Source organism: Carlito syrichta, unplaced genomic scaffold, assembly GCF_000164805.1.
Source record: "Carlito syrichta isolate Samal-C Ts95f unplaced genomic scaffold, Tarsius_syrichta-2.0.1 Scaffold312137, whole genome shotgun sequence".
Lineage (NCBI taxonomy): Eukaryota > Metazoa > Chordata > Mammalia > Primates > Tarsiidae > Carlito > Carlito syrichta.
In genome coordinates, this window is record NW_007256233.1 from 82295 (window position 1) to 107468 (window position 25174).

General features: G+C 38.1%; 1 protein-coding gene across 1 annotated transcript in view; it reads left to right on the forward strand.

Moving 5' to 3' along the window:
* The window catches only part of CUNH5orf34 (chromosome unknown C5orf34 homolog), a 29884-nt gene that overhangs the window by 2280 nt on the left and 2430 nt on the right, over positions 1–25174 (forward strand). Inside the window, exons 3-10 of the mRNA XM_008069601.1 lie at positions 2229–2875; positions 4919–5020; positions 6741–6864; positions 14167–14258; positions 16388–16457; positions 17407–17577; positions 18606–18700; positions 20470–20568. Coding sequence (XP_008067792.1) covers positions 2229–2875; positions 4919–5020; positions 6741–6864; positions 14167–14258; positions 16388–16457; positions 17407–17577; positions 18606–18700; positions 20470–20568 — 1400 coding nt within the window. The remainder of the gene's footprint in view (positions 1–2228; positions 2876–4918; positions 5021–6740; positions 6865–14166; positions 14259–16387; positions 16458–17406; positions 17578–18605; positions 18701–20469; positions 20569–25174) is intronic.

The following is a 25174-nucleotide window of genomic DNA, read 5'->3' on the forward strand; positions in this document are numbered from 1 at the left end:
TCAGTATTTTTTATTATGGTTTTGTGGGGTACAGTTAAGGGTTAGGTGTACAATGATGTTTCATTCAGGCACCCTGTAGATAAGAAGTGTTTTCCCATCCCCCGACAGATATTTGCTGAGTAATTTGTAATGTAAAATTTTATATTATCTTGTGACAAGGGGGCCCATAAAAAATTATAAGCTGCAACTTAGTTTTGAAGACTCTTTTTCATTTTGACTTTTGAGTAACATTATTTATTGAAACTGCATAGCTTGCTAATTCTAACAGAGAGAACTTTCTTAACTGAGGACCATCCTTACAAACCAGGTTTGCCATTAACAAATATAGCCCTTAATTTTAGTGTCCTAACATTGTACACATAGGTAGCACTGTAAATTTAAGAAGCTTCCTTACAATAGTTTTTGTTAATTTAAGGTTTGATATAATTGAAATTGAAATGTTAAACTGTTGGCAAAATTGACTGATTAAGAGACTTATACAACACCTACTGCTTACACCTTATATGAAAAGACACTACTGGCACTGTTACTTGTTATGAGTCTGTTTGCTATTGATCGGGATCAGTTTTCCTTTGAAATATTAAACTTTTTCAAATGTTACTCCTTAAGCCACCTGGAATTTATTTTAGTATATGATCTGCCAGGTACTTTATACATGTTATCTTATTAGTCTATGTGATAACCCACTTAGATAGCATTTCCCAAATGCTGTTCAATAATTCCAGTACTCTTTATTAAATTGCTCCTTTTTCTCTTGTTTTGAAAAGGTTATGTTACCACATGCAACGTTTAAAAATACAGTTAAGTCTGCTTTGTATTTTCTGAGTAGTTCTGTCAATGATTTTAATGCTAATTTCATACCATTTAAACTAGAGTTGCTTTTACTTGTTTTAACTTAAAATTTTTATTTATTTTTTAGCTATGATTGCTTTTAATATAGTGCATTATAACTCTGATCTTCCCTCATTTCTGTTATTTTTCAGAGTAGGCTTTTGGGGTAGGGGAATGTGAAAAATCGGTTTATCTCTGATTTCTTGTACATTTTAAACCAAAATATGTTTAACACTAAATATAATCAGGATGTTATTTTTTTTTCTTCTTTTCCCTTATGAGGGGATAACCCCCAACAAAACAGAATCCATGTATAAAAAATTGTGTATTTATTCTTACGTGTTTAAACTTTAGTCACCTTCAAAGTACTCTCAGTTTGATGCAATACACTTATCGAGATGCTTTTTCTACTGCTCAAAACAATTTTTGAACTTGCCAATTTTGATGCCTTTTAGTGCTTCTGTCTTTTTTTGTTTCACCTCTTCCACATCGGCAGAATGTTTCTCTTTGAGGACTTTTTCATCCAAGGAAACAACAAACAAAAAGTCACTTGGACAAGATCAGGTGAACATAGAGGGTAGAGCACAGGGGTCATGCTGTTTTGGTCAAAAACTGCTGAACACTCAGTGCTATATAGGCAGGTGCACTTGTAAATTACCCATCATGAAATGGGCAAACACATTGAAAGAATCTCCAAAAACAATTCACTGAAGTCAAGTGTAACCTCTCATAACAATGCTAGCTGATAACACTGATACCAATGGGTTTCTAGGACACTTACCTATTGGAGGAAGTCTGTACTACAAAGGGGCCTGCCCTCCAAAGATTCTGGGGTTTTTTTGGTTTCCCTTGTATTGTATGTGTGTGCGTGCTTTACATCTTTTTTTTTTTTTGAGAGAGATAATCTTAACAATATCAGATATTTTCTGGAAAACCATATAGGTTGTCATATGTTTCTCTAGTTTTATTCTTTTAGGTAGTGAAACAAACAATTTTTTTTTTTTTTTGAGTTGGAGTCTCACTCTGTCGACCAGACTGGAGTGCAGTGGCTGCTTCCAGCCACTGCAGCCTCGACCTGCTGAACTCTTGCAATCCTTCTGCCTCAGCCTTCCAAGTAGCTGGAACTACAGGTGCGCACTACTTCGCCCGGCTGATTTTTTGATTTATTGTAGAGATGAGGTCTCGCCAAGTTGCCCAGGCAGGTCTCAAACCCACGGGCTCAGGCAATCCACTCACCTCAGCCTCCCAAAGGCGCGGGATTACAGGCTGAGCCACCGAGCCCGGCTATAAACAAATATTTAAGAACTTTCTTACACAATTCTTAAGTAACAAATGTTTGGAAAAACTGAACTGTCATCAGAAAATACTTACCATCTCTTTTCCCCCTTTCAATTCAGCATATCTTCATTGACATCTCAGAAGTACGATGGCCCAGTCTTGATACAGTTGGTAGCATGATATGTATGGAGAGTGGCACCGTGAAGATAACATCTCTAGATGGTCATGCATACCTTTGTCTACCCAAATCTCAGCATGAATTTACAGTGCATTTTTTGTGTAAAGTTAGCCAGAAGCCAGACTCATCTGTAGCATTGTCAGAAAAAACTAATCATGTCCCAAAAGAAAAAGTACATGAGAAAGCTGGAAAAATCTGTACATATGGAAATGTATTAGGACAAAGACTGAAGAATAAGGAAAATGAACTTTATTGCCAGATCATGAAATCCAAAGAACATTTAAGGAAGACAAGTTGTGTAAATGGAACTGAAGGGAGGGAGAAACTGTCTTCATCTGGTCCAAAGCACACATATGTATATACGTGGGTAAAGCAGTGCTGGTCTGTGGACTCCTGTCCAGAGGAATGGAAATATCCTTTGTCTTTAGCACTTCATTTTCATAATAAAGTTAGCAATATGTCTAAAATTGGTGCAGATATCATCCAGAGTAGAGTTTCAACTTCTGATGTTTCAGAGGAAAGAGGAAAAGAAATTTCTGTTCTTCCCAGGGCCCTGTCCCTCAGCTGTCCTGTCCCACACTTACACAGGTAATGCAGGAAGGTTATTGGTTTATAAAAGCTTTTGTCAGAATTGGTCTTTAACTGAGAATAATTTTTTTTGTAAATCATCTGATGCCATTTGTAAGGAAAGTTCATTTAGTTAATCCAAAACTTTGCTCTTAACTGATTGTAAACAATTTCCCTAACAAACATGTTGCTTAGGTTTCTTACTCTATGTCCATGCATTGGAGGTTTATGGAAGGCTGACTCTGCACTAGATACTTTGGTAAGCCCAGTGACTGTACAGATGACTACAGTCCCTGCTCTCTAGCAACTTAGAGTCTGGTGAAGACACTGTTCCTAAAAGGGTTATTAAAGTGTAGCAAGTGATGGGATGCACAGGGCTGTAGGAGCGAGCACAGAGAAACACTTGCTGCCGCTCACTAGAGACTGTGACTTTGCTTGCTAGAGCATGAATCTGACAGCGTTATAATCATGGGTTCTTTTGTTACTTAGCTTCAAAGGCAACCCATCTTTGTTTGGTTAATTGACTGTAAATATGTTAATTTTCAAAACGGTAAACATGGAGAGACTTCCAAGTGGCTAGGTATAAAACTGTTTACCTCTATTAAGAGATGAGTAACCTAATAGTTGTAGATTTGTAGCATGAATTTTATAATAATTATAATAGCTGACACTTACAAAACACTTATGTGTCAGGCACTGTTCGCCTTTACCTGTCTGATCCTCGTGGAAACCCTGTGAAGTAGAACTTTTATTCCCATTTTGTAGATGAGCTTGAGACACAGAAATGTTAAGTAACTGGAGCAAAGGCACATAACTAGTACTTGTAGAATTGGGATTTAATCCCAGCTAGTGTCTGAATGCACATGTGTTACTTATTTATTTAATTTATTTTGAGATGAGGTCTTGCTCTGTTGCCCAGGCTGGAGTGCAGTGGCACAATCACGGCTCACTGCAGCCTTGAACTCCTGGGCTCAAGTGATCCTCCTGCCTCCTCCTACCAAGTAGCTGAGACTACAAACATGCACCACCACAGCTGGCTAATTTTTTCATTCTTTTGTAGAGATGGCGTCTTGCTATGTTGTCCAGGCTGATCTGGAACTCCTGGCTTCAAGCAATCCTCCCACCTTGGCCTCCCAAAGTGCTGGGATTACAAACATGAGCCACTGCACCTGGCCACATGTTTGTTGCTTAAAATAAATGTAGGAATGACTTTCAGGCTTGTCACAATTATCTGGTTAAAATTAGAAAATCTAGCATTATGGGTATATGTCAAAAGAGATTTATACTTTTAAATGAACACTTGTTAAATAACTATTAGCTTTATGTTGAAATCCATTATCCTTAACAGGACTTAACAGGTCTTTCATGATCTGGTCCCTTCCTATATTGGTAATCCTCAACTCTCACCACTCTAGCCCTTGCTTTCTTTACTCTTGCTGAACTGGTCTTCTTGCACTCTCAAGAATGCTCGCTCGAGCTGTCTTTCACCACTGCACCTGCCATTCATTCTGCAAGGTCATTCTTGCACAGCTGGCAAACGTGCTCATTTTCAGGTCTCAGCTTAAGCCTCACCACTTTAGGGTGGTTTTCTTGAAGACCCTAGACAAGTTAACTCCGTATACAATTCCATAGCATTTGGTACTTCCCCTTTCTTTACTCCCAGTGTTTACTATTTAACATCCCTGTCACAAGAATTTCCATTGAGGACAGAGACCATTTCTGGTTTTTTGGGTGTTACAGTCCTAGTGTGTATAGCACAGTGTCTGGCCCACCAAGATATTGCAGTAAATATTTGTTGTTTGAATCTAAGCTAAATTTTAAATGTTCATGAAATGTAATTTATGTAATTGTGCTGAGATTCAATAATAAGATTATTGAAACTACTTAAGAAAATGCATGGAAAAGACTTGCTTTTAAATGTCAATACTCTTTCATATTAATTTTTCTTTGATCTAATGAATTAAACAAGAACTAAATCTTGTTATGGTAGCACTATTTGGTTGACTTTTAAAGGTAGTTATGTTGAGCAACCAGAAGTAATAGCTCATATTTTATCCTTCACAGGTGGAATTTTTGTGATTCACTTTTACACATACAGTCTGATGAAGAAGAATATTTCTATCCTGAACTAGTGAAAATGGTTTGGTACAAGGGTGTTACATATAGGTAAGGCACATATATTGGAGTGGAGCTATTTATTGTTGTCAAAGAGGAATGGTGCTAGTCTTGCAGAAATAATCTCAAGAGAACATGGTTCTGTCTGACTGATTGTGTGCCTATGGGGGTACTGATTTTTACAGATCTCAAAAGTAATTTTATTAGGGTACACAAGGGTCTTATGACTCACATTAACCATGTTTACAAGATATGTGGCAACTCCGCAGCCAATGAGGGATCAGTTTTGCTAGTGAATGTAAAATTTATATCAGTTATTTAGGATGCTCCTTCCAAGCATTAGAGGATCTAGTTGTTTAAATTAGTCAAAACAGATAGTTGTTTGTTAAGCATGGAATGAAGGAAGTTATATCGTCTACATTTGTGAGGCAAATATTCATTAAGTAACGGTTCTGTGCCAACACTATTTCATTGAATTATCCTTATCCCACAGCCAAGGATATCTCTATATGACTAAAATACTAGTGTTGACCAAAGTGAGAGTTTCACTTTTATGAATAATGCTAAAAGAGCACTACTAATTTCTTTTGGAACAAGGAGGTTCTCCTTTTCCTGTGTGAAGACCCATCCCTTCTGACAATGTATTCTAACATATGTGTTCATAAAATTAACTTGGCTTAAGTTTTTATGTGGTATATACCCAATACCTTGATTATAACTGGTTGCTGCAGGTACACTCAGTCACCTTCTCTTAGGGATGGCTCCTTGTACAGACGGCTAATCTTTTCCAAAAGGTATTGATTCGCCGGGCTCGGTGGCTCAGCCTGTAATCCCGTGCCTTTGGGAGGCTGAGGTGAGTGGATTGCCTGAGCCTGTGGGTTCGAGACCCGTCTGGGCAACTTGGCGAGACCTCATCTCTACAGTAAATCAAAATGGGCCAGGTGTGGTAGCACACGCCTATAGTTCCAGCTACTTAGAAGGCTGAGGTAGATGGATCGCTGGAGCCCAGCAGGTCGAGGCTGCGGTGGCCGGGAGTGGCCACTGCACTCCAGTCTGGGTGATAGAGTGAGACTCCAACTCCAAAAAAAAAAAAAAAAGGTATTGATTCTACAAGTTTCATTATTAAGAAATAATGTGGCTGGGTGTGGTGGCTCATGCCTGTAATCCCAGTACTTTGGGAGGCTGAGGCAGGAGGATTGCTTGAGCCCAGAAGTTTGAGATCAGCCTAGGCAACATAATGACACTTCATCTCTACAGAAAATTAAAAAACAAGCTGGGTATGGTGGCGTGAACCTGTAGTCCCAGCCACTTGCGAGGCTGAGGTAAAAGAACCAACTGTCAAGACTGCAGTGAGCCCTGATCATGCCACTGTACTCCAGTCTGGGCGACAGAGTGAGATCCCAAGCCAAATAAAAAGAAAAAGAAATAAGTCTATTTTCAAGTTCATATAACTCCTATGGGACAGCAGTAGACATTGCTTTGGTGTGAGCCCTGTGATGGGGATATCAAAAGGATAATAAGACAAGATACCTAAATTCTAGATGCTCTGAGTTTAGTTGTTGAAATAAATACAAAAACCATTCTTTGTTTTCTGATTATCTTTTGTGAAAAAGTAAATTTAGCTAGTTAGGTTCAGAATATGAAATTAAATGTTTCTCTGGGTAGGCAAAAAGACTATACTTGTTTGTTTGTTTGTTTTTTAATGACTGCCTTCATGTGTGTTTCAGCCTCAATTGGAAAAAATTTTTTAAAGATTATTTGTCTTCCTTAGACTTACACATAAACATATGAACTCAATAGAGATTTATCCTGGAGATGGATCTGTTTTCAAATCAGAAGGAACTTATTTTGGGAAATATTTTACATATTATTCCATTCAAGAAGGATCAGAAGAGGTAAGCCGATAATTCAATTCAAGAAGAGTTTAGGTATATAGCTCTTTCTAAATAATTCTTAATATATATGGTAAATTTGGTCATTATATAACATTGCTTCCTACTCCCCAGTCTGGAGTATTATTATAGTCTTCCTGCCAGCATTGGCACAGTAGATATTAACTACCTTATTTTTACTGTCTTCTCACCTGCTATATCCATTTGTCTAAGCAATTTATGTTAAATCAAAAGCTAAATTTCTTCTGTCGCAGAATTTATCAATAGAAAATGCTGCAACTAGAAGTGTCATTTTGAGTCAATTCATACTTGAATTAATATTTGTACATTAAAAACCACATTTCCGCCAGGCTCGGTGGCTCAGCCTGTAATCCCGCGCCTTTGGGAGGCTGAGGTGAGTGGATTGCCTGAGCCCGCGGGTTCGAGACCCACCTGGGCAACTTGGTGAGACCTCATATCTACAATAAATCAAAAAATTAGCTGGGCATGGTAGCGCGCGCCTGTAGTTCCAGTTACTTGGAAGGCTGAGGCGGAAGGATCGCCGGAGCCCAGCAAGTCGAGGCTGCGGTGGCCAGGAGCGGCCACTGTACTCCAGTCTGGGTGACAGAGTGAGACTCCAACTCAAAAAAAAAAAAAATTTCCCCTACCATTTAATTGTCTGACTATTTTAAATACCTCTTAACTCCTAAATCTTTGTATATAGCTAAACAGTTGAACAAGATTATTCTCTGTTGTTGAAAATAGTGAAACATAACAGTGTATCTACTGGACCATAGTCTAATGATGTGAATATTTTGTTAACGAGTTTTAATTTTCTTATTCTCAGTCTGACATTTGACATCTACCCTTTTATAGTGATTACCAAAATATTACACAACTTGTGCTTTGCAGGTTAGGACAGAATAAATATGTTTTCCCTCTTTATTACAGATGGATGGAGTATTTTGTTTTTGAGTTGGAGTCTTACTCTGTCGCCCAGGCTGGAGTGCAGTGGCACTCTCACAGCCACTCCAGCGTTGACCTGCTGGGCTCCGGCAATGCTTCCACCTCAGCCTTCCAAATTGTTGGAACTACAGGCGTGTGCCACTGTGCCTGGCTCATTTTTTATTTATTGTAGAGACGAGGTCTTGCCAAGTTGCCCAGGCTGTTCTCTAACCCATGGACTCAGGCAATCCACTTGCCTCAGCCTCCCAAAGTGCTGGGATTACAGGCTGAGCCACTGAGCCCAGCCTCAAGATGGAGTATTTAAGTACTAATAAGATTATCAGAGCTATGGAAGTTTCAAACATGGACAAAAGTAGAGAGACACATATAACAGACACCCATGGACCCATGACCCAGCTTTTCATGTATACTTCCTACTGCCCCCTCCACTCTCTATTTATTTTTAAGTAAATCCAAATTATCATGTCATTCATAAATACTTTGGTATATATTGGAACAGATTCCCTAGTGGGGTCTATTTCTAAGAGAGTATTCATTTATTCAATAAATATTAATTGCATACTTACTCTTTGGTAGGCACTCTGGTAAGCACTGGGACTGATGAAGATGAGAAGAGTTCCTGCCCTCTGGGATTCACAGTCTAGTGGTCAGAGAGGCAAACAAATGAGATGAAAATGTGCCCAGTAATATATATATATGTATATATGTGTATACGTGTGCTTATGTAGTACATGAGACAATCAAGCAGACAGGCAAGTAGAGTGGGTGTGCATAGTCATGCGACTTACTGCTGTATATCAAGGAGTTTGTAAAATTTCAAGATAAATGGAATACATTTTCCTAGAGCTTCAGTTTTACTCAAAACTGTTGGGGAGGGAGTGATAATTTTTATACTGAAGCAAACTTATCATGGAGTAGAAGCGTGAACTTTTGGTTAAAACACAAAACTTCCAAATAAATTTTACATTTGTGATGGAATGCTTTGGACTTCACTCTCAGAACTCTGTGTACAACCCACTCACTCTTCTCTGCTTTATTGAAATGACTTAAAAACAGTTGACTCTCTTTTTGGGATACAGTGTTTGCTCCTTACTTTAGCCCATACTTCAAAATAAATTTCTGGTGAATTAAAGAGTTAATGTAAGTGTGAGAAAACAAACTTTATAATTGTTAGAAGAAAATGTAGAACAATGTTTATAACCTTGGGGTGGGGTAGGGGGACTTCTTAAGTACAATACAGAAAATCTGAAAGAATAAAACAAGTTTGATGAGCTTGAAATTTTCAAATTTATATTATTATAAATATTTTAAATTTCTGTTAAATTAAGGTTAACAAAAGATAAAGGCCTGGAAAACATTCCATACTATAAAGCAGTAATGAAATGACAAAAAAAAAAAAAAAACTAATAGAAAAATGGGCAAAGGATAAGAATAGTTAAGCAATAGAAAAGGCAGTATAAATAAAACACTTGGCTGGGCATGGTAGCTCATGCCTGTACTTCCAGCACTTTGGGAGGTGGAGAAGAGAGGATTGCCTGAGCCCATGGGTTCAAGACCAGCCTGGGCAACAGGGTGAGATCTCCTCTCTACAATAAATCAAAAAATTAGCAGGGCATGGTGGCATGTGCTTGTAGTTCTAGCTGCTTGGGAAGACTGAGGTGGAAGGATCGCCTGAGCCCAGCAGGTCGAAGCTGTAGTGACCATGAGCATGACACTGCATTCCAGCCTGGGTGACAGGGTGAGACTCCAACTCAAATAAATAAATGAAAACTCATAATATTTGAAAATATATTCAACGTCACTACTTGCATCGGGGAGATGCAAATTAAAATATCAATGACATAACATTTCATTTATCAAATTATCAAAAACTAAAAAGATTGGTAACCTGCTGGAAAGGATGTAGGGAAAGGAACACTTTCATAGGTTGGTTGGAGTGTAAACTCGTGCCGCCTTCATGAATCAGTAAAATTGATCATAAATTCTGCTTCTAGGTATCAAGTCTCAAAATATTTGCACAATATAGTCAAAGAATCATGATAAAGGTATGGATTATGGCATTGTTTGTAGTAGCAAAAAACTGGAGGCAATCTAAATAAATGTTCATCAATAGGGAAATGGTGAAATAAGTTATAGTGATCAGATTATGAGGATACTGTGCAGCAGTTGAAAAGAATGAGGAAGATTTAGATGCATAGAGAGATAGATACTGGAAGAGCTCCAGGATATTATTGAGTGAAAAAAGAAAGCTGCATCAGAACATATACAGTGGGTTAGGTATGGTGGCTTACACCTATACTCTCAGCACTTTGGGAGGCTGAAGTGGGAGGATTACTTGAGGCTAGGAGTTCATGACCAGCCTGGAGAACATAGCTGGACCTCATCTCTACCAAAGAAAAAAAAAAAAGTACTACGATATCTTTGTGCAAAGAACAGAAAATAAACCCCAAACTTATAAATTATTCTCTGTAGTATACATGTACATGCACAAGAAAAGATCTGAGATTTTGTGAGAAAAGAGGAGTCAGAGATGACTTAATTTTTATTTTTTGAACTTTTAAAAATAAAAACATAGTCATATATTATTCCTTGTGTAATTAAAAATTTAAATAGGAAAGATTGGCAAGTACTCACCATGCGAGTGCTTCCACACAGATAAGAACTTGGTGCTTTAGCACCACATACAGAAGGGCACTTGGCTGGGCTCGGTGGCTCAGCCTGTAATCCCAGTGCTTTGGGAGGTCGAGGTGAGTGGATTGCCTGCGCCTGTGGGTTTGAGACCCGCCGGGGCAACTTGGCAAGACCTCATCTCTACAGTAAATCAAAAATTAGCCAGGTGTGGTAGCGTGTGCCTGTAGTTCCAGTTCCTTGGAAGGCTGAGGTGGAAGGAGCGCCAGAGCCCAGCAGATCGAGGCTGCCAGGAGTGACCACTGCACTCTAGTCTGGGTGACAGAGTGAGACTCCAACTCAAAAAAAAAGGGCACTTGACCTAGCCTGAAGGAAGACTTGGCTAAGCTAGGATTTATCATTCTAGCGGAGGAACAAATAGCCAAGAAACAAATAATTCACTTTCTCAACTCTTCATGGCAGGCTTCTTGTCACTCAGAATTCTATCTAAATGTCACCACCTCACAGACTTTTCCTGACTATCCAACACTCCCTGTCATGGTATCCTCATCTTTTTTTCTTCATAGCACTTAATATTAGGTGACATTTTCTAATTGATCTGTGTTTGTTTACTGTCTGCCATATTAGAGGTAAGCTAAATAAACCATTATTGCTGGTGCTTAAAACAGTGGATAAATGACGCCTAAGTGGATACAAAAGCTTGGGGCAAGCATGGAGTGTTGAAGAAAGTGAAAATGCTGTAGGCCAAAAAATAGAGAAGATGTTGTGGAAATGTCCAAAGAAGACACTAGATCACTAAGTTGGGCCAGCTCATAAATGGAGTGTGAGAAACCATACTGCATTTGGGCAATCACTAAAGGATTTTCAATAAGGAAGTGACAGCAGATTTTTTTTTTTTTGAGTTTAGGGTCTTACCATACCTAGCTAATTTTAAAAATTTTTTTGTAGAGACGAGGTATCCCTTTGTTGCCTAGGCTGGTCTGGAACTCCTGGGCTCAAGCTATCCTCCTGCCTCATCCTCCCAAAGTGCTGGGATTACAGGCATGAGCCACTGTACCCAGCTGACATCAGATTTCTGTTAGATTCAGAGGAAGATGAACTAAGTGGGGAAGAGGTCAAGCTGTAGAACCAGTTAGAAGCCACAATTCAAGTGAGGAGCAGGCAGTCAGAAAAAATTGAAAGATGAAAATGGACACAAAAAATATTTAGGAGACAGAATTGATGACTGATTGGATATTGGGGATGAGGAAGGAATTGAAAAGGATGCCAAATTATTGAATAACTCAGTGAATGGAAGTTGCCAAGCACTATATGAAATCAAAATTTTAATCTAAATTGTTTTGATAACTGCTTTTTTATTTTACTGGGGGGGGGTCAATAGAAGATTTAAATTCAACCATAACTTGACCCCACCTGCCTAATAGACTGTAAAACACTCTTAATTATAAGGGGTAAAATTAGTCAGGTGTGGTGGCATACACCTATAATTCCAGATACTTGTAAGGCTAAGGTAGAAGCATCGCCTGAGCCTAGCAGGTCAAGGCTGCAGTGGCTGTGAGCATGCCACTGCACTCCAACCTGGGCTACAGAGTGAAATTCCAAAAAAAAAAATCAATCAATCTATCTATCTATCTATCTATCTATCTATCTATCTATCTATCTATCTACATACATACATATATATGTATATACACACACACACATATATATATATATAAAGCTCTGTCCAGATTTCAGAGAGGCTAGGTTGTGAAAAATATGCATTTTAAACTTATGAAATAGAGTAGTGGAAATCATAAGAACCTTCAGTGAACTCAATTTTCAATTGAGAAATATATAAATAAAATTTGATATTTTGAGTGCCTACCATGTGCTAAGCAGTATGCTAATAAATGTTGGGCATACAGAGGTAAGCAAAACATATGGCCCCTACCTTCATGGAGCTCCAATTTAGCAGGAAAGATAGACATTAGGTAAAAAAAAATGATTAAATTGAAATTGTGGAGAAGGCCACAAAGCAGAACTTGAGGTAACTATGCTTGTGGACATAACCAGAGAATTTCGCCTGATCTGTGAGACTTCTGTGATGGCTTCCCTGAGACTGAAAGAAAAATAGGTGTTAGCTAGACAGAGAGAGGTGCTGGAGGAGGGAACCAATTTCCAGGTAGAGGAACAACATGTGATAATTGACAGGTAAATACAGAGTAGAGAAGATGAAAATGCAAATTTTGAAATGAAGGTAATTTCACTTTTGACATGTTCAAGTTGAGATATCTGTTGTGATATCCAGAAGGGAAGCCCTATAGAGATTTATTTATTTATTTATTTATTTATTTTGAGTTGGAGTCTCCCTCTGTCACTCAGACTGGAGTGCAGTGGCTGCTCCCGGCCACCGCAGCCTCGACCTGCTGGGCTCCGGCAATCCTTCCGCCTCAGCCTTCCAAGTAGCTGGAACTACAGGCGCGCGCTACCACGCCCGGCTAATTTTTTGATTTATTGTAGAGATGAGGTCTCGCCAAGTTCCCCAGGTGAGTCTCGAGCCCGCGGGCTCAGGCGATCCACTCACCTCAGCCTCCCAAAGTGCTGTGATTACAGGCTAAGCCACCGAGCCTGGCTTTTTTTCTTTTCTTTTTTTTTTTTTTTTTTGAGATTTAGATATTTAAGTATGGACCAGGATAAAAGGAGCAAGACTTTTTTTTTTTTTTTTTTTTTGCATACCTGCTTTATATGAGATTCAGTCCCAGGTGTTTTATATGTGTATTGTATGATTAATCCTCAGGACAATCTGGTTGATAGGCAGTAGGCACTTACAAAACATTGGCTAGCCTGCCCATTATTATAGTTAGTAAGAGGCAACTACAATTTGAATCCAAATCTGTCTAGATTTGATGACTGATTGGATAATGGGGATGAGGAAGGACTCAGTCTGAAAGAAGTTGAAGCCCAACGTATTTCCCTGATGGTAAATAATATGAATCTTCACATCAGATCTCTTACTTTTTAACCCTCAGCCTCCATTTCCTCATCTAAAAAGAGGCATTAGTAATTCTTATGTCAGAATTATTTTGAGGAATTAATGAGATCATAGCACCTAGCACATAGTTATCTGCCTTATAAATGTTAGCTGTTGCTATTATGACACGTGAACACAGCTTTGGACCCTGTTGGGATTACCTGAAAAGAAATCAGAAGTCAGAAGAGACCGTTCTGGGAAACACTAGCAAGTCTGAGAAAGAGGAAATTAGAAAGAATAACAAAGTAACATTTTTTAAAATTTCAAGTACTTGAGCCTATAAATAATATTGTCTTCAACAACTGCAGCAATAGTTTTAAACTATAACAAAATGATAAATTCATTACATTAAAAATGTTTTAAAAACTCTATAGTCATTAATTTGTTTATTTATTTGGACTTATGTGATACATTTTCTGCTGATATGTAGGAAAATTAGTTTGGTTACCATGTGAATTTAAGTATAACCAAGATTTAAATTGGGCAGTAAGTTATAGGCTATCAGGATGTAACTTTTGAATTTACAGGAGGAATTCTATACTTTAAAAAAAATAGGAAAATGGAAAATATACAGGTTAAATATACAGGTTTTATGGGTTTTAGATTGTTAAAATATTTGTTTGTCTTGTCACTATGTAAATACATATTTCAAGAAAAAAATAGCTAAGTAATAAGGGCCAAAATTTATTATTAATAAGATTGTTTTATTTAATTTTCAGAGAGAAGAGAAAACTTATTTAGTAAATAACCTTCCTCCAGATAGACCAGGAACTCTGTTCTCTGTGTGTTCTCTAATTAAGCAGGCAACAAGGTATGTTCTCATTTAACTGATTCAAGTATTATCTGAAAACCTTGATATGTTTTCTTGTAATTAAAGATTAGAAATTGGCAGGTACAATGGAAATATATATCTTTGGTAATATTTTCCAACTTTTTTCGTCTCATAATTTATAAAATAAGATAATTTCTGTATCATTATAAAAGTACTTGGGTTGGGAGCAGTGACTTATGCCTTTAATCCCAACAGTTTGGGAGACCAGAGTAGAAGGATTGCTTGAGCCTAAGAGTTCGAGACCAGCCTAGGCAATATAGAGAGACTTCATCTTTACCAAAAAAATGTAAAAAAAATTAACTGGGAGTGGTGGCACTCTTCTGTAGACCCAGCTACTTGGGAGGCTGAGGCTGGAGGATCACCTGAGTCCAGTAATTCAAGACTGCAGTGAGCTGTGATTGTGCCATTGCACTCCAGCCTGGGTGACAGAGTAAGACCCTGACTCAAAGAAAAAAAAAAGTTCTGGCTTTGGAATTTAAATATGGAGAAACATCTATATATGTTAAACAAGTGCTGAGAGGAAATAAATGCCTTTTCCTGGGTAAATGTGGCATCATTACTGTTACTTGAAATCAAGTTGGGGATTTGATGATACATGAAAAATTTTCATACTTCTTTATTGTCCTCAAAATAATAAAGATTTCTGAGTGTATACTATGGATGAAGTATAGTTTGGTTCTTTAGTTCATATGTTTTAAAAAATTCTCTCAGTCTGTGGCACCCAGAAGAATGAAAGAGGATTGTTGAATTCAATTATTTCTTTTTATAAATGTTTATGTCTAAGCAGCTTTCAAGATAGATTTGAAGGAGCAGAATTGTAATTTGATTTCCTAGGGTTAATTGACTCATATCCCCACCACTTTTAGGCTATGCTAAACCTTCCAGGCACTATTAATCTGTCACCTCTTAAAAAGGAGCACCCTAAGCCGGGCTCGGTGGCTCAGCCTGTAATCCCAGCACTCTGGGAGGCTGAAGTGAGAGGATTGCCTGAGCCCGCGGGTTTGAGACCCGCCTGGGCAACTTGGCGAGATCTCATCGCTACAATAAATCAAAAAATTAGCCGGGCGTGGTAGTGCACGCCTGTAGTTCCAGCTACTTGGAAGGCTGAGGCAGAAGGATCGCTGGAGCCCAGCAGGTCGAGGCTGCGGTGGCCAGGAGTGGCCACTGCACTCCAATCTGGGTGACAGAGTGAGACTCCAACTCAAAAAACAAAAACAAAACAAAAACAAAAAGGAGCACCCGGCTGGGCGCAGTGGCTCATGCCTGTAATCCCAGCACTCTAGGAGGTGGAGGTGAGAGGATTGCTTGAGCCTCGGGGTTCAAAACTAACCTTGGCAACTTGTCGAGACTGCGTCTCAGCAATCAATCAAAAAATTAACCAGGTGTTGTGGTGCGTTCCTGTAGTTCCAGCTACTTGGAAAGCTGAAGCGAAAGGATTGCCTGAGCCCAGCAGTTCGAGACTGTGGTGGCTGTGTGTGTGCCGCTGCACTCCAGCCTGGGCCACAGATTGAGACTCCAACTCAAGAAAAAAAGGACCACCTGAAAATCCTCTCCATGGAAATATTTCAGCACTAAAATTTAGAGGAATAGCCTGAACTAGGTAAAGCTAGCACAAAAGGAAGCAACAGTACTTCCCTTCTAGAGGCTTAAGGATTTCTTGGGGAAGAAAAAAAAATTTCCCAACACATTTTAGTGGAAATGAATTACTTGCAATCTAAAATGTTGTATGACATTGAGAATGGGTTGCTAGAATTGAAAAATGTCATTATTTGCATTTTTTTTTTTTTTTTTGAGTTAGGGTTTTGCTCTGTTGCCTAGGCTAGAGTGCAGTGGCTCACAGTTTACCGCAACCTGGAACTCCTGGGCTCAGGCAATTCTTTTGCCTCAGCCTCCTGTATAGTTGGGAACTAGAGGTGAGTGCCACCATACCTGATTAATTTTTAAACTTTTTATAGGGATGGGATCTCCCTATGTTTCCTAGGCTTGTCTCAAACTCCTGGGCTTAAGCAATCCTCCTACCTCAGTCTTCCAAAGTGCTGGGATTACAGGTGTGAGCCACCGTGCTCAGCTATTTGCAAATGTTTAAGTAGTGTTTTTTATGTTCACAGAATTCTTCAACACTGTGTGAAGATGAGACTTTCTTTAGGCCATAACTATTGTATATGCTGCTGGAAAATGGTATGTTATTTCAAAAGTAAAATTTAAAAATTGTTTTGTCATTTGTTTTCATAGTTAAAAGGTCAATCTGCTTTATTTTTTTCTTTTTTCTTTTTTGAGTTGGAATATCACTTTGTTGCCCAGGTTGGAGTGCAGTGGCACACTCATGGCCACCACAGCCTCCACCTGCTTGGGTCTGGCAATCCTTTTGCCTCAGTCTTCCAAGTAGCTGGAACTACAGGCACACACCACCACGCCCACCTAATTTTTTGATTTATTGTTGAGATGAGGCCTTGCCAAGTTGCCTAGGCTGGTCTCGAACTCATGGGCTCAGACAATCCTCTCACCTTGGCTTCCCAAAGTGCTGGGATTATAGGTGTGAGCCACCACACCTGACCCTTAATCTGCTTTCATCTGGGTCGTGTGAGACATTTTTGTAACATTAATAGTGATTTATTCAGGAAAATACCTACCTAATGGACAGATACTGAAAAAAATCAGGATTTTATGTATACTTTTATTGTATGTGGTTTATTTTTAATGGAGTGGGAAGGACAGGAGAATCAACTTGTTTTGAAGTATATAAAAACATAATCATTATAAACCATGATATTAATGTTCTATATTTTCATAACTATAAAAGTAAATTCTTTAATGTTGACTTGGAGGAAATGATTCTTAGATTTTGATTTCTGTATCTATATTAATTTAATTGCAAATCTATACATTGCTTTAGTTCCTAATTTTTCTATTTTATGTAAAGTTCAGAACTTTACATATTTTATGACTTTACAAAGATATAACTTAATCTGCTTGTAGATGGACTGATTTGGGGATCCACTTCTGGAAAAGCTAAAACATACATAGGATTCTGCAATATTCAACTCCTGAATAAAAATCTGAAGTTGCTGTAGAGTCATTAATATTCACTTAATATTAACTTAAGCTCTTTTTATTTACCCGGTTTTAGGTATCTGAGATGAAGGAGAGCAATATACTGCCTTTGCTTTTGAAAGAATCACTTATTCCCAGTATAGGGAGATTTCTCGCCTACTCTGATGACAAAGTACATGCTATCTTTTTAGATGGTATTACTCTAACTCTAAATTGGAATTTCAGCTCTTCTACTGATGAGAGACAGGTGGGTATACTCCAGACTGGTAGCTATTTTTGGCTGATTACTTAGCTGTGGAAAACAGAACAAAAAAATAAAGTACCACATTATCTCAGTTTATTTTTTGAAGTATAAAATCTGACAAAAGGCTTTACTGATCTCATTGGATTTCATAGCAAAAATAAGAATGTTTGACAAATGGTCATTTTTATAAGGATAACTCATTATAGAAAAAGGGATTCATATTTGTATTCTCTTTGATAATTATATATGTATGAGTGGTGGTTAAATACTACCTATATCCCATGTAGAATATTCCATTTAAATTGTCAAAATACATTTTGTTTTGTTTGTTTTTTTGAGTTGGAGTCTCACTGTGTCGCCCAGACTGGAGTGCAGTGGCCGCTCCTGGCCACCGCAACCTCCACCTGCTGGGCTCTGGCGATCCCTCCGCTTCAGCCTTCCAAGTAGCCGGAATTACAGGCATGCGCTACCACACCCAGCTGATTTTTTCATTTATTGTAGAGATGAGGTCTTGCTGCCCAGGCAGGTCTCGAATCCGTGGGCTCAGGCAATCCACTCACTTCAACTTCCCAAAGGTGCGGGATTACAGGCTGAGGCACCAAGCCTGGCAATACATTTTTTTAAATCAAGGTCTCACTCAGGCTGTAATTACAGTAGCACAATCCCAGCACACCGCAGCCTTGACCTCCCAGGTCAGGCAATCTTACTACCTCAGACTCCCCAGTAGCTGGGACTACCGGCACGTACCACCACACCCAGCTAATTTTTTAATTTTTTTGTAAAGATGAAGTCTCACATATTGTCCAGGCTGGTCTCGAACTCCTGGGCTCCAGTGATCCTCCCACCTTGGCTTCCCAAAGTGCTGGGATTATAAGCATGAGCCACTGCACCTGGCCTAAATTGTCAAAATAAATTTTTAATGATTCTTCTACATATTTTTTAAAGTTGGTAATGAAATTGGAAGAGGTTGTTTATGTCTTTGTTCTCAGTTGTAGAATGATGAAACTTTCCTTTCATCCTTGCTTCTTAAGGTAAATCAAGGTGTCATCTTAGGTTGGTGTAAGTTAACTTTTCCTGATGGACAAGATCAGTTAATTCAAATTGAACACCCTGAGCCATATGAAAGGTACAGAAAAGCAATTTTTAAAATTATTTTTGTGTTTTACCTTTGTCAGAGAGTATGCATAGAAACATTATTTAAATGTTGCATATACTTCTAGTTTTTCCATGGGGATAATGTGAATGAAGTCATTTCAACAGGTTTCAAAGTTTATAGTTATATTGCTATTTAGCTTAACTAAAGAGATCAGGTTAGCTTTAATCATTTTTATTTGTATTCAAGTGATTTTTCAAAATGAAATGTGTTATAGACATACTGACTTGCTTTGGAGATTCAACTGTGATCAGCTGTGTAAGCAGGTTAAAATCCTCTGACCAATTTGAAATAAGGTTTGTAACCACAGATAACTAAAATTGTATATTTTTCTATAAACTAGATAAAATTAAATTAGCTGGTCAGGCATCTTAAAATTGAGAAGATTCTTCAGCTTTTTATGAATATACTTCTCTTTTTGCTTATTAATTTATTATTGTAGTAATTCTACTTGTGATAGTCTTTACATTTTATTTTATTTGATAATGTTCACAGAATTGCTTTTTTTTTTTTTGCCTCTTGAATATATTTTTCTGTTGGATTTTACAGGTTGAACATTCCAAATTCAAAAATTTACAATCCAAAATGCTTCAAAATCTAAAATTTTTTGAGTGCTGACATGATATTCAAGGTCATGCATAAAGGAAATGCTCATTGGAGAACTTCAGATAAGGAATGCTCAACTGATAGGGTTTATGCAAATATTTTAACATTAAAAAAAAAAAAAAAATCCAAGACCTGAAACACTTCTGATTCTAAGCATTTCTGATAAGGGATATTGAACATATGTTGCCTTTTAGTTTTTTGTTTCTGTTTTTGTTTTTTGAGTTGGAGTCTCATTCCATCACCCAGGCTGAAGTGCAGTGGCATGCTCACAGCACTGCAACCTCAACTTGCTGGGCTCTGGAGATCCTTCTACCTCAGCCTTCCAAGTAGCCAGAACTACAGGCGTGTGCTACCACATCCAGCCAATTGTTAAAATTTTATTTTATTGTAGAGATGTGGTCTTGCCAAGTTGCCTGGGCTGGTCTTGAACCCGCAAGTTCAGGCAATTCACTCACCTCAAACCTCCCAAAGTGCTGGGATTATAGACAAGCCACTGAACCCGGCCGCCTTTTAGTTTTAATGCTTCAATATTCATTGCTGTTTTGAGTCATTTGCCTTAAAAAGATAATGTCGTAGGCAACCATTACTATTTATTTTAGTCAGTCACTTCAGATTATTTATTAAATTTGATACTTATTTTGTATATTCAGTGAATTATATATAACTATACATACATTTATATATGTATGTGTATGCTTTTAATGGGTGTTTTCTGATTTAAATTTTAGTAAACCAAGCTTATGTAGTCTTATTAGGTATAAAGACATATCCATGACAAAACTTAATGAAAATCAGAGGAGAAATGAAACTAAAAGGAGAATTTAAACATTTGAATTTGAACTTTGAATGAAATTCAAATATGACCTTTATTTTAATTCTGAAATGTCATCTTTATTAATCATGATTGTAAGAAAATCATCTTATTCTTGATGAAATAATGGGGGAAAAAAGTGTCTTTCCTATGTAGAGTGGAAAAGATAGAAATATAAGATTGTCCCGTAAATACCTCACTAAAAAATTTTTCCTTTATCCTTTTTTCCCCAGAATTGTATTAATGATTTTTCCATTTTTTGGTATTCTTTTGTAATATATGCAAGTTACATTTTCAAATATTTCTTTTAATGTGTTCACTCTAGATATGTGACAACAGTAACATCATGGTGCAGAAGACTGACCCAAACTAGTCCAAGAGAGAGGCCTACACATACTTCACCTCCTGTTCTTGAAGAAAATTGGTATCTATGATTCTTTTAAACTTAATCTGTGTGGAAGAGCCAACTAGTACTTAAAAATTAGGGTATCAGATGGTAAACTCTGAGACTTTTTCCAAAAAAAGCTTTCTTAGTTTTAAATATATTTAACTCCTATAATGTTTTTAATAGTTTAAGCTTGAAAATAATTCATTTTTAATCAGGCATCTAATTTATATTTCATTACACTTCATGTGAAAGTCAGAAAACTTTCCATTGAAAACTTCACATCTGAATGAGCGACTCTTTTTATGTGATAAATTAATCCCGAAAACTTTACAGAAATATTTAAAGGAGATTCTTTAATATTGATTAACCTAATAAGCTTTTGGAAAAAGCTGATATTAAATAACTTCTATATATTAATTACTTCCCCAAATTAATTGATAAATCAACAAATAAGTCAAGTATTTTAGTCCCTGCTGTGTGCTTTTCAGTGTGCAGGGTAGCAGAACTGGAATACAAAGCAATATTTAGGGGAAATAAGACATTTTAGGAAGAAAGCAAGTACAGAGATAAAAAGGATATTTTGGCCTATGGAGATAGTGAGAAGAGAGTCTTTATAGAGAAAATAGTATCTATTTGATGTATGGGGATGGATCTTTTAATAAATAGAGGAACTCAAACCTGATGGAATTATAAGTTCCTAAATGGAAAAAATGATAGGAAGAAAAAACATTAGGAAGATTATTATTTCTGAGAGTATAATCTGAATATACTGGAAAAGAAGTATATCAAGAACAATTTAGAAAGTTTTTAAAATAAATTGTGAGGTGACCTACATAAAATAGTAAAGAAAATGGACAGCCGGGCTCAGTGGCTCAGCCCGTAATCCCAGCACTTTGGGAGGCCGAGGTGAGTGGATTGCCTAAGCCTGTGGGTTCAGGACCAAAAATTACTAGCAAAAATCAGTTGAGAAGAAAGGGAAATTGTATATGGCTAGAAAAGGAAATTGTACATGGTTATAAAACTGGTTACATCACCATTGCTCAGCTGGAAAAGTTTGTAAAATGCCAGCATTTTTTATATGAAAGCTGAGAATAGGATAATTATAAGACTAAAAAGTAAAAGTGCAGATTGGTAATAGCAGCTAGGGGTGGAAGCAACCAGGAGTAGCAGAGAGGGAAGATAAAGGAACTGAGAAGTAGCTGCATTCCCCTAGCAAGGTCTAAGACATCTCCACTGTGATTTGTTGTCTTGTCAAAGAGGGTATGTTGAAGGAAGAAAAGAGATAATACAATAAAAAGCAACCTAAATTGTATTTCGATATTTTTTTCACCTTACCCTCCATTATTAGCTTTTTGTTTTTGAGTCGGAGTCTCACTCTGTCGCCCAGACTGGAGTGCAGTGGCCGCTCCCGGCCACCGCAGCCTCGACCTGCTGGGCTCCGGCGATCCTTCCGCCTCAGCCTTCCAAGTAGCCGGAATTACAGGCATGCGCTACCACGCCCGGCTGATTTTTTGATTTATTGTAGAGATGAGGTCTTGCTGCGCAGGCGGGTCTCGAACCCGCGGGCTTAGGCAATCTACTCACCTCAGCCTCCCAAAGGCGCGGGATTACAGGCTGAGCCACCGAGCCCGGCTCATTATTAGCTTATTGATTCAACATTTTAATAGAGATCTTAGTCAAAAACTAGTACAGAGATATTTCATAAGAAGTTGGTTCATTATGTGAGCATTAAAGGTTGTATTGTTGTTTATGCCCAGAAAAATGTGTCTTGCATTTAAAAAAAAAAGTGTTTTGCAGTGATGAAGACTCAGCAGGCTTTGAAGTCAATTATATCTAAGTTCTTTACCATGGATGCCTAAAATTATGAAAACACCTCCTTCATTCTCTATTCATAAGCTGGAGTACAAGCTGACAAGAAGGTGCATGTTGTCTGTTGTAGTAAAGTCAATAAAGTAGACAAGTCACATACCCTATTATGAATTGTGAAGACTTTCCTAGTGACTTGAATAAACAGATGCTTTGTACTAATGCCCTCATTAATTTTGCAAAGAGCTATTCAGGTCACACCATTTGCAATTGTATGTCACTGCTCATATTTCATTCTAGTTTAATGAGGAAAAGGACAAAGACACACACCAAGGGGGTCTGCTGGAGTTGTATACATTCAGCCCTGTACCACTTACCAGTTACCCTGAAAGCTCTTTTATAGAAAATGGTAAGAGCTAATGTTCATCACGTTAACCCTTCATCATTAAGAAAACAATGAAATGGGTAAGCAGTCTATTCCAGAAGGAAATTAATAGAATAGTTTTATTAATATGTTTTGACATCTCCCAAACCATCCAATCCCTAAGAGTTCCATATAAATGAGAACTTAATACAGTGAGTCCCTTACATACAAACCCTCAAGTTGTGATCTTTCAAATATGTGAATGTGCGTTCTTATGTCCAATCACGTTAGTTCATGTGTCTGGAGTACATTGTTACATGTGTGCGTCCTCTATAAGTAGTTGTGCTTTTGTGTACTTTACAGCACTGTATAGTATATAAGTATAGTAGTACAGTATCTTTATTTCAAGCCCAGGATGTCTAGTAGCAAGCATCAAAGCAGTGGTGATGTAGCTGGTACTGCTAAGAAATGCCAAATGATAATGATGGAAACAAAAGTGAAAATAATTGAGAGAGTGGAGTGAGACAAAAAGATGGTAGATGTTGCTCATTCTTATAACATGAAATATTCAGTCATTAGCGTGATTCTAAAGAACAAGGACAAAATCATGAAATATGTGATATCTGCTGTGCCAATGATGTGCCAATAATATCAAAGAAGCATGGAAAAGTGATAGAGAAGATGGGAGACTTTTTAGCGTGTGGATGCAGGATCAGCATCGGCGTTAAGTCCTGTTCAGCTTAATGCTGATTCGAGAGAAAGCTAAAAGACTGTATGAAGACTTGAAGAAGAAATACAGTGAAGAATCAGAGGACACATCTTTTAATGCCAGCCATGACTGGTTTCATTGGTTCAAGGCTAGAGTCAACCTTCACAACTTAAAAGTAAGTGGCGAGGCAGTGAGTGTAGATAAGGTAGCTGCCCAGGAATTTCCTGAAACGTTTTGAGAAATTATTGATGAAGGAGCATATTTACCCAAGCAGGTTTTTAATGTGGATGAGATAGGGTTGTACTGGAAGAGAATGCCAGACCAAAGTTACATCAGTAAAGAGAAAAAGTTGATGCCAGGCTGAAAATCAGCAAAGTATAGGATGACTTTGTTGTTTGGTGGCAATGCTTCTAGCAATATGAAGCTGAAGACTCTCTTAGTTTATCATTCAGAGAACCCAAGAGCCCTTAAAAACATAGCCAAAGGCTCTTTTCCTATTATGTAGAAGAGTAACCCCAAAGTCTAGGTTACACAACCCATTTTCCAGGACCGTTTTCCTACCATTTTCCAGTCCTGTTTGCAGGACCATTTTCCTATCACTTTATCCTAGAGGTAAAGAAATATTGCTTGGAGAATCACAATCAACATTCTTTTGCTGCTTGACAATGCTGTGGGCCACTCCTCATTCATGGATGACTTTCATCCCCATGTCAGAGTATCTGCCACTGAATATTATGATGCTTATCCAACCTATGCACCAGGGAGTTAGAGTGACTATCAAGAAATATTATAGTTGGGCTCGGTGGCTCAGCCTGTAATCCCGCACCTTTGGGAGGCTGAGGTGAGTGGATTGCCTGAGCCCGCGGGTTCGAGACCCGCCTGGGCAGCAAGACCTCATCTCTACAATAAATCAAAAAATCAGCTGGGCGTGGTAGTGCATGCCTGCAATTCCAGCTACTTGGAAGGCTGAGGCGGAAGGATTGCCAGAGCCCAGCAGGTCGAGGCTGCGGTGACCGGGAACGGCCACTGCACTCCAGTATGGGTGACAGAGTGAGACTCCAACTCAAAAAAAAAAAAAAAGAAATATTATTTATGTCACACTCTTTGTCAGGCAGTAAAAATGAGTGACAAAGCAGGAACAACGTTGCCACAATTTTGGAAGGACTATAACATCTACAAGACCATAAAAAACATTGACTTTGCTTGACATGAGGTTATGGATGTCATCATGAATGATGTTTAGAAGAACGTTTGGCCTCAGTTTGTTCATGACTTTTGCGGATTTGAGAAGGTGGGTGAGGAATCCAGAAAGGTTTTAGTGACCCTCAGCAAGAAGCCAGAGCTAGATCTGCAATAAAACTAAACTTCATTGAACTCTTTGCTGTGTAACACCAGGAGTTTCCTAATGAAGACCTGATGGAATTGGAGGGGCCCAGAGAAAGGACAAAGAGAGACAAGAGGAAGAAGTAACTGAAGAACTGAAGAGATTCATGATGCAGGAAATGACAAAAAGGTTTTCTTTATTTAAGGAGGCACTATTAATTTTTGAGGCACAAGACCCAAACATAGAACAGTTCATGAAGTTGCAGCAGCCGTTCGGAATGCAATTCAGTGCTACTGTGTCATCTATGACAAGAAAAAAAAGCTACTAACCAGACATCACTGAACTGTTTTCTCAACAGTGTGGATAGATAGCCGGGCTCGATGGCTCAGCCTGTAATCCTGTGCCTTGGGAGGCTGAGGTGAGTGGATTGCCTGAGCCC